Genomic DNA, 10,903 nt, shown 5'->3' on the forward strand with positions numbered 1-10,903 from the left:
TCCACATACACTTCCTCTTCTAAGTACCCATTCAAGAAGGCACTTTTCACGTCCATATGATGTATGTTCCACTTCTTCTGAGCTGCTAATGAAATCAGCATTCTTATGGTCTCTTGTCTTGCTACTGGTGCAAATGTCTCTTCATAATCAATTCCATACTTTTGTGTGAAGCCTTTAGCAACTAATCTTGCCTTGTGTCTTTCAACACTCCCATCACTGTTAAACTTGGTCTTGTAGACCCATTTGGTGCCAATCCTTTTTTTGTCATGTGGAAGTTCTGTTAACTCCCAAGTGTCATTCTTGTGAATGGAATCCATCTCTTCTTCCATGGCTTTCACCCAAACCTCATTAGTACATGCATCTTCAAAACATGATGGTTCAAAATCAGCCTTGGCTAATAAAGCAAAATTCACTGTTTCACCTACTGGGTTTTCTTCATGTACTTGATTTCCACTCCTCTGGTAGATATCACTCAATCTCCTTACTTTCCTTGTAGAACTTGGAGAAGAAGCTGGACTTGAACTTGGTACTAAAGAACTTGATGAAGGATTGCTTGGTGGAGTTAAACCACTGGATATAGAAACATTAGTTGGCTGCTCATGATCAATATCAGCAATTATATCATCATTCAAAATAGATTTTGGCTTCTCAACATGGCCTTTTTTATGACCATAAACTCCCCCTTCATCAAAAAACACATCTCTTGAGACAATAAGCTTGTTAGTGAGGGGATTATACAATCTATAACTCTTGCTTTTCTCACTATACCCAATAAAAATACATGACTCACTCTTTGCATCTAACTTCTGTCTATTCTGATCCAGTACATGCACATAAGCCAAACAACCAAAAACTTTGAAATGATTAACATTAGGCCTTTTACCATACCAAGCTTCATAAGGAGTCATCTTTTCTAGTGCATTGGTGGGGCTACGGTTGAGGATGTACACCGCTGTAGCAACTCCATCTCCCCAATAAGAATTGCTCAATCCCTTGGTTTGTAACATGCACCTTGCCATTTCAACCACAGTATGATTCTTCCTTTCAGCTACCCCATTCTATTGAGGTGTGTATGCAGTAGTAAGTTGCCTCTTGATGCCATTAAAATCACAATAACTTTGGAAAGCCTTTGAGCAAAATTCTCCTCCACGATCAGTCCTTAAACATTTGATCTTGCACCCTTTCTCATTTTCCACAAGGGCTTTAAACTTCTTGAATGTATCCAAGGCTTCATCTTGGGCCTTCAAAAAATATACCCAACAATTTCGTGAGTAATCATCAATAAAAGTGATGAAATATGATGACTTACCCAAACTCTTAGTCTGCATAGGACCACATATATCTGAATGAACAAGCTGAAGTGGGTGATGAGCCCTCCATGCATTGCCCTTTGGAAACTTTTCTCTTGCATGCTTTCCTTTAGCACAACCTTCACAAACCTCCTTGTGTTCCTCAACCTTGGGCAAACCAGAAACTAATGCATGTGAGGTTAGAAACTTCAAACTATGAAAATTTAAATGCTCATACCTGAGATGCCATAACCAACTTGAATCCTCATAAGCCATATTTGCCAAACTATTGTTATGTTCACCAAACCTCAAGGGGAACATCCTATTTCTTGTCATAGGAACAACAGTGAACACCCTATTATCCTTATTCTTATCATAGATAGTACAAGTCTTATTCTCAAAGACTACTTTATAATTTTTCTCACATAGCTACCCAACACTTAACAAATTGTGCTTCAATTGTGGAGTATAATAAATATCATGAATACTCTTTATACCTTCTTTTGTTTGGACCTCCATAGCTCCTTTGGCAGCAACCTCCAATGATTTATCATCACCAAGCTGGATCTTGGATTTGAAACTTCCATCCTTTGTTGAGAACAACTTCTCATTCCCTATCATATGGTTAGAGCATCCAGAATTTAGGTACCAAACATCTTTACTAGTATTTTCACCCTTGGCATAAGATAAAAATAAGTGATTAGGAGGATTGTCACTACTTTCTTGAGCATAGTTAGCACTTTTATCTTCTTTCAATCTACATTCTCTTTCAAAGTGGCCATACCTATTACAATGGTAACATTGAACATTTCTCTTATCAAATCTGCCTCTACCTCTTCCTCTGAAACCACCACTTCCTCTTGAGCCACTTCTTCCTCTACCTCTTGAAGAATTTTGGCTTTGCCCTTTACCTTGGCCTTGATTGATTTTGGCACTACTACTGCTTGCATCTTCATTTTTTGTGATTAACAATTTAAAGGAAAATGCTTTCTCTACACCTTCAAAAGAATCTTTCAATCTTTCTTCATGAGACATCAGGGATCCAACCAGTTGATCAAACTGTAGTTTTGTCAAATCCTTGCTTTCTTCTATGATTAATGCTACATGATTCCATCTGGGTGTCAAAGATCTCAACACCTTTTTTTATCAAAACTTCATTGCTTACAATTTCTCCAAGTGTAGCCATTTTATTGACCACATCTTTGACTCTGACACAATAATCACTTATACTTTCAGCTTCTTGCATCTTTAAATTCTCAAACTCTCGCTTCAATGTCTGAAGCTTGACCAGTTTAACTTGATCACTACCCTGGTAAGCTTCTTGTAGAGTCTTCTAGGCATCTTTGGCAGTTGTTGCTCCTGATATTCTTGGAAATAAGCTCTTATCAAGAGCTATCTGAATGTGAAACAAAGCTTGAGCATTCTTTTTCCTTGCTTCCTTTCTTGCTGTTCTTTCATTGGCTGTAAGGGCATTCCAATCAGTTGGCTCTTCATAACCTGATTTAATAATCTCCCACAAATCTTTTCCAATCAAAAAGGTCAACATCTTAATGCACCAATAATCATAATCATTCCCATCAAATTTTGGAACGGGCATATGGTTAGAATTCGACATGATTAACTTTGGCGAAATTCCAACAATAAAACTTTAACCCAAAACAATTTTACCTGCTCTGATACCACTTGTAGAATTTTGAACTTGACCTATCCTCTCTGAACCAACTGATTAGCAAACAATAACAACAAAAAAGAAGAAAACACCAATATCTTTATTGAAGCTTAATTAAAAAATTACATAGAGGCTGTATATATAAAGAATTTGCAGTTTAGAAGAATAAATAATAACTACAGTTCTAAATATATTTCTAGCTTTGCATGGAAAGCTACTAAGGCTCTCAAACTAAAAAAAGCAAACTACTCCCTAAATTAAGAATACAATAAGTGCATGCACAACATGCTTTATTTACTAAAAACAAACTCATGCAAAAAGCAAAACTAAAAATAGTCCTAAGGATTCATGCATGCTGGAGTACATGCTTTATTTGTATAAATAAACAAAAAAAACTATTAACTAAAAATAGCTTATGCATGGTGATGAATGGATAGCTTCATGTCCAAACTGGAGTTGCATGGAGCTGCATGCTAGAGCAGCATCACTTATCAACAACAATGCCCAATGGAAAGATCACTTATCAACAACAATGCCCAATGGAAAGATGAGCTAAAGAGAACAAATTTCCCAAAGGAGTTCGGCAAAGATTTCAAGCTGTCACAAGTGCTAATTGAAAGACTAGTCAAGGAGGACAAATTTTCAAGAGAGGTCGGCAAAGATTTCAAATTTTAACAATTCGAAAGTGAGGTTTTTCAAGGAGACCGAATCTCCAAGAGAGTTTGGTAAACTTATCAACAACTCACTCCGTATTACCATCGTTTGCAGCCTGCTTAGTTGACCGATTTTAATCTCCCTTAGCCTGTTCAAACCATCTAAATAGAACTCTCTCAAAAATACCTGATTTGTGACGTGATGAGGCAACTCTTCCAATTGTATGCACCAAGAAAGATCCAGAAACTCCAACTTTGTAATATTTTGAAAATCATCTGACCTAAGTATGAGGTGTACACATCCTCTTAATTTGAGATATTCCAGTAGCATCAAGTTCTTAAAAGAGTCTGGTAACCTCTTCAAGTTAAAGCACCCAGACAAATCTAGATATTGCAGATTTGCCAAATCGCCGAAACTATTGGGTAGTGATGATAGCATTCGACAACCTGATAATGTGAGATGCTCCAGCAATTGCAGATGGCAAATTTCTTCTGGCAAACTCCTAAGAATGCTACCTGTGATTGCTATCTTTTTCAACTGAATGAGGCACCCTATTGAATTTGGAAGTCTTTGGAAGTTGTAGCAATTAGATATAACCAACTCTCTTAACTGTACGGGGGCCTGTAGCAAATTTCCAACCAGACAAATGTAACACATACATACTACAATTATTTAATAAAATTGAAATATAGATTTAATAGAGCAGAAATGGGAGACTACTTACGTCACTCTCAGCCTCCCACAACTCTTCTAAGTGATCTTCCCATACAGGTATGTTTTTATATATTTCGTCGAGATGTAAAACCCGCAAAGCTTCCAATGAAAGCTGCGCCGGAAGATTCCTCTGCCCAATATCGGACCAGTGAAGCCAGACCAGATTTCTTGATATTTCATGGATTATTTGACTAAAATGAACTCCCACAATCTCCAAAAGGTTTAGTCCAACTAAATAGGGTGTAAGAGACAAAAAATTTCTGCTTATATCAGGTGTGGGTTCCTCCTGCAAGCAGAAACCACAAAACTCAACAAACTCACTAATTAATCGACCTCTTTCCTACATTATAAGTAAGGGATTTGAGCGCTCAATACAAAAATATGAAATATCTAGAAAAAATTATACAAAAAATTAAAGCTAGTGAAAGTAGGTGGAGAAACACAACACAAAGACAAACATTACTATGTAAAACAACTGCTCTTTTATTCCAGTTGAGGCAGCCTTAATTCCTCGGATTCCACTTCTTTTCTCATAAGAAAAAAAAAAAAAAGAGATTAGAATATTATAAAAATAAAATAAAAATTCATTGTCTGTTTAAATGCATATATAATAAAGAGGAAAGTTGTTAAGTAAATTCGATTGCATAAAAGACTAGTGAGTCGTCTTTTTAAACAATTGTTTGACAAAGATATCAGATTCCACAATCTATAATATTATCAAAGCTGAGTTTTCTTGATTAGATTGTGTGTTAGTTGTGTGTTAGCTTTGATAATTGTTTAAAATGTAAGAACAATAATCTTCTTATACACAAACATTCGGGTATAGAATATGTTTTCATTTCTATTGTTTGTTCAGAAAATAAAAGAAAGTATTAACCTCACCTTTGTTTGTTTGTCAAAATTAATAATCTGTTGGGGCAACCAAAGCCGGTAGGGCCGATGCTTCTTTGCTATTTCCCATCCAAGATCTCTTAAGTGGTCATGCATTTTGATGTAATTATCATTGTGAAGCTCAACCAAACACTTATTGAAAAGCCTTTCTCAGATGTGCAAACCACTCCAACCCGATCCATCCCAGACTTCAATAGCCAAATTGTGCTCTTTACCAATAAAGAAACAAGCAATATCAAGGAATGCCTCTTTCTCTTAATGGTCAAGACCATCATAGCTTAATCTGAGTTTTTTTTTATATCATTAGGCAATAATCTAGAGACCTTATGAAACAGAGACTCCCAATATTTTTTTGTGGCACTTTCCATATAATTGCCCTCCAAATACCTTGAGAGACAGGGGCAATCCATTGCAAGCCTCTACAAACTTTTCAACAAGTTCCTCAAATCCATCAAGTGGCAAAGCTTGTAGAAAAGCATGCCAACAAAACAATTGTGTAGCATTAAATGGATCTAATGTTTTCATTTGATATACCGAGGCTATGTGCCAAGATGTAAGAACTTCACGCTCCCGTGTTGTAACAATGATGATACTACCACTTGGAAGGCTGTCTTTTGCAGGTAAGAGAGCATCCAATTGATCGGCATGATCCACATCATCCATAACAATGAGCACCCTAAAAGATTTCAAATGCCTTGTTAGAATTTCTTTACCTTGCTCTACATTGTCAAATGTTTTATTCCCACCAAGGTCTTTGAGGAGTTCAATCTGTTTTTTTAGTAACACCTCTTTGGCTTCTCTAATGTCAAAAATAAAGCTGGATCTCTCCATGGATGATCGTTTTTTATTGTACAATTCTTTGGCAAGTGTGGTCTTACCCGAACCACCCATCCCCCAAATACCCACAATCTGTACATCCTGATCACACTTAGCAAATTTATTCTCAAAGTCTTCTACTGTTTCATGGAGACCTACCGGATGTTTTGCAACTACTAATGGCACATTGCTTTTTTCTTTCAGTACAATATTCACAATATTCTTCAACAGCCTCCTCTCATCACTGAACAAGTAAAAACATTGAAAATTCAAACTACTAACAGACGTTTACGCAAAAGTTAAATTACATAGATAACAAAAAGAATAAATATTTGTTAAGATAGGTCGGCTGAATGTGTGGCACTTACGCTTTGTTTTTGACAATTTCACTCCTGAAGCTTTTCTCGGCTATATCTACGTTTCTTTTTATGCTTGTCAAAGGCACCAACATACATTCCTTTCTTTTCAGCTATATATCTGAGATCAATAGGATCTACATAGGTGAAGATGGGAACTATCTTGGCGCCACTTTTAAGCATATACGAGAGCTCTGCCAGACACCAAGGTGATTCTGCGTATCTCTTTGAAAAAATTGCAATATGAAGGATAGCACCGCGGATTACTGCTTCTAATGTTGCTGGCAATAAGTCGCCATATTCCAATTCCTTTGAATCTAAAAAACCAGACACCTTCATGTTACGAAGGACATTATAGATCCTGGTGGCTAAGGTTTTTTTGACATCTGGTCCACGATGATTGATGAATACATCGTAAGACGGCTTTCGGATGAGTGTTGAGGATGTAGATGCAGATGGTGCAATTTCATTAAAAGCACCCATAATCTCATTCTCTGGGATACGACCAGTGGTATAAGTGTTTGCAGGCTCCCTCTCTGTTTGACCAGAAGAGGTAGAACTAGACGCCATGTGAATAGATTTAATTGAACACAGAGGAGCCGTGAGAAAAAATCAATAAAAACAGGCTGGAAGAAGGTTCGGTTTTTGAGCTAGGGCAAGAGCTAAGTATGAGTAAGAGAAGAGGTCGAAGCAGGGGAGGAAAATAAGAAGATAAGTAGTATGTGATTTGCGTCTGAAACGCCCATTTCATCAAGGGAAGCGTGTGGAATACGGAGTATGATTTGTGGAAGAATCGTGGAATTGTGAAGGAAAGCATGTGAACGAGGGCTTATACCTTTTGGTACAAGGAAAAATGGAGTCGGCGATGATAAGAAGTGACATTTACGAAGGAAAAGTATGGAATAACGTGAGAAGTGGAGCAGCTGGTAGTGAGAAAGCATGTTGAAGACAAAGGAGGACCAGTTTTAGTGGCATCGATAATGGAGTGCATAATGGGACAGTGGGGCCAAATAATAAAGCTAAGCTCTCTAAAGAGTAGAGTGGGACCATCAAGAATAATGGTGCATATCATAGTCAATAGACAAGAGAGACAATGTGTTAAAGTTCTTGTTAAGATTCGAATATTTTTAAAATAAATTGTCTTTTATAAAAATTTTTGCTTTGGAAATGTTATATATAAATAAATATATATTATAAATAAAACAAATTTAAAAATATGAATTTGAAAGATTTAAAATATATATTTTTGAATAAGTGATTTCTTAAACAAATCTTTGTTATTTTATACATATAAAAAAATATAATATTATAATTAAAAGAGATCTAAAAATATAAATTTAATTTATTAATTTTTAAAAATAAATTATATCTTAAATAAATTACTTATTAAATAATGATTTATATGATATAACATGAATCTTTATTTAATTATTTTTATTATTTTTTAATATTAATTATTTGCATTATCTTATCTCATTGATCGAATAAATTAAATTAATTATTAATTAATAAAAATATAATAAATAAATTAAATTATAAAATTTTACATATATAAATAAAAGAGAAGAAGACACTTAATTAATTACAAATATATTATAATTTTAATTATTGATTTCATATATTTTAAAAGTAAACGTCACTTATAATGGTTTTATACATATAATTATAGCAAAACTAAATCTATATAAATAAACAAATAACTTAAAAGAGAATAATAAGAAGTTAAAAAAAATTAATGTACATAAAATTAATATTAAAAATATATTTAAAAAAGATAAAAATAAAATATATTTCAAATATTATCAATTAAAGGACAATTCAAAAAGTGAGACTTGCTTATATCTACCATAACCCAATTAAATTTATTCGATCTAAATGATAACTTATTTAATTTAATTCTATTAAGTACAGAGAATTGATTGAAAAGACCTAAATTAAGAGCCTATTTTTTAGGACTTCTATAAACCCCTACCATTCGCGTGGTTGTTCACAGGAAATCAAAGAAAAACTACTGTTAAATATGGCCATATTTCTCTTTCTACGAGACTATAGCATGAAATATTATAAAACATGTGGATTTATACTAGTGATGGATGATACAACAAAATTAATATATGAAAGGCATTGTATTTAATGCAATGCAGAGCTTGTGTGTCCCATAGTTTAAGAGAAATAATTTTTTAATGTCATGTAGTAAAAGAAGTCAGCTTGTTGTTGGTGTTATGCAAAAGAAGCTTGAAGCTAAACTTGGAGTGCGAAGAAAACTTGAATAACAGATTTGCAAAATCTTTCACATCTTTGAGGTCACAAACATGAGGAAGATTGAATGAAAGTGAAAGAGTAATGTTTGGTAATGGGAGTAGGAAATGGATATCGATGGCATTATTAAGGAGATGGCAGATATTATGGAGATTGCAGCGCAGTGTTGACTATCATTGGCCTGTAGCTAAATGTATTGCATGGGAATGAAGTGGTTAGTAATAAGAGACATTGTAGTGTTGGGAAAATGGTTGAAGGAATAGTCTTTGATATAGATAATATAGTGATTGAGGTGTAGGAAAATTTAGCGAGCTAAGATGGAAGGTCTATGAGGTGGAATGGAAGAGCTGACAAGGCATGGCATGGTATAAGTAACCGTACAAGAGATGCCAAGTAAAAAAAATTAAAGAGGTAAAATATGACATAACTTTATACCATAAAGTATGTTAATTTCTAGCAGTGCAAGGTTAAATAACTGGTGCCAATTTGCCAAAAACACTAGTTCTGTGGATTCTGTAAAATGCCCATATTTAGAGTGTAAGCAATTCATTCAATTTTCATGCACGATGATGATCATTAAAATAATGAAGTACAAAACTTTTATTCATACATACAAGATCCACACTATAGTGCCAACCAAATAAATAACTTTTGTTGCTATAAAACATATGTATACAGTAAAAGATTCAAGAAAAAATAGCCAAAAATCTAATTTCAATATTAAAAGCATGATGCTTCAAGTACTTAGAATTCAAATCAATGTGTCATAATCATGACAGACTCAGAATGATAGAGATTATATCAATCTACATTAAGTAGTTGGTAAGCTATAGCACTTGAGAACAGGTCCCAGGTTCTAATTGTGACAAGAATCTTTATCAATTTCCAACTGGGAAGTATGTGATTCTTATATTTAAAACAAAATGCCTAGCCCTATATCATATTCACTTGATCAATTTCCCTATTTCTTTATGAAAAATAACAAACCCTGGCATTCTTTTTTAGCTTGCCCCTTGTAAGATTATTTGCCATAGAATTGATACAAACTGGTTTAATGCTAAAGCTATTGATGGCAATGGATTCATTGCTTGAGATTCGATGATAGAAAACACATCAAGCCCAATGAAAATGCAAGTTGTAGCTCTTCGGGTAAGTGCAGATCAAACAACCTTCTACAAGTGCACTTTCAAGGGATATTAGGGAACTCTTTATTCCCACACTTATCATCAATTCTATAAGGAATGAACAATATTTGGTACTTTGGTGTTCATCTTTGGCAATTCTGCTATGATATTTCAGAATTGCATTATTGTAGCCTTGAAGCCCCTTCAGGGTCCAAATCTGATCCCAATCAGAGCATAGGATTTTCATTCTAGAAATGCAAGGTTGATAGAATCCCTGAGCTCCTTTCAACAGGGAATGCCAAACATCTTTTCCAAGGTTCTGCACTAATTCTAAAAGATGATGACAACTTTATCCAAAAGCTAACCTAGACCTGGTACACTACTTAAATATTCAATTGTATATCAAAATAGTGTCATTCTATTTCAAAAATATTTAGTTATGTGTTTCATGTATTAAATTAGAAAAAAATTAGTGAAGAATTTCATTGATCTCACTTGGTATACTCCAAGATAAGAGAGAATTAAAAGAGACTGTAACAATCGAGCCATTAAACCAAGTTACAAGAGACACCAAGTTGCCAACAATACCCTCCATATTAATAGGAAATATTTGTATCAAACCAAACACAAATAAATCAATAGATTATGAAATTCATATAATTATTTATTGATATAAATAAATCATGAAATTGGACTACTAATGCATGTGATTTGACTGTTCTTACCCTCTGCTTTGTTTACAAGAGTAGGAGAAGACAGATTGGATGAAAGGGAAGGGATTTTGCTTGACACCATGCTTAATTAATTCTTTTTAAGATTTGGAAGGTAGGGTTCGATTTTGAGAAAATGTGATTTAGGGTTCAAATGCTAGCATTGAGTTTTCAATCCATATTAGCAGTGTAAAACTTTTGGAGAAAATTGTTTTGCAAGTTTCAGAGTTAAATTGTTTTATATATTTTTAGGTAAGGTTTTATTTTAAATTAATGTGGCCCAGGGCTTAAATTCTAACCCAGGTTTCAAAGCTTGGCTATGGATACAAAGATTCTATAACAATAGGGTACATACATCTGTAGCCAGAGGTAGGCATTCCTAATGAGGCACGGATTACACCTAATCACAAATAAATCACCC

The 10,903-nt window shown here is 34.3% G+C and overlaps 1 protein-coding gene across 1 annotated transcript; it reads right to left on the minus strand.

Moving 5' to 3' along the window:
• Positions 1–3,600: 3,600 nt before the first annotated feature.
• On the minus strand, positions 3,601–6,959 carry LOC131860069 (disease resistance protein RPV1-like). Its single transcript, XM_059214423.1, has 4 exons — positions 6,424–6,959; positions 5,605–6,277; positions 4,337–4,612; positions 3,601–4,233 (listed from the first exon to the last, which is right to left on the minus strand). Exons 1-4 carry the CDS (start codon positions 6,957–6,959, stop codon positions 3,601–3,603), a joined length of 2,118 nt encoding a protein of 705 aa, XP_059070406.1.
• Positions 6,960–10,903: the final 3,944 nt, after the last annotated feature.

The sequence above is a fragment of the Cryptomeria japonica genome, chromosome 11 (genome assembly GCF_030272615.1).
Source record: "Cryptomeria japonica chromosome 11, Sugi_1.0, whole genome shotgun sequence".
Classification (NCBI taxonomy): Eukaryota; Viridiplantae; Streptophyta; class Pinopsida; order Cupressales; family Cupressaceae; genus Cryptomeria; species Cryptomeria japonica.

Coding starts and splice junctions, on each gene's coding strand:
- LOC131860069 (XM_059214423.1), bottom strand. CDS start 6,959: ATGGCGTCTAGTTCTACCTCTTCTGGTCAAACAGAGAGGGAGCCTGCA. Junction 6,278..6,423: donor AGCCGAGAAAAGCTTCAGGA/GTGAAATTGTCA, acceptor TTACTTGTTCAG/TGATGAGAGGAGGCTGTTGA. Junction 4,613..5,604: donor GATTGCCCCTGTCTCTCAAG/GTATTTGGAGGG, acceptor TTCTGCTTGCAG/GAGGAACCCACACCTGATAT.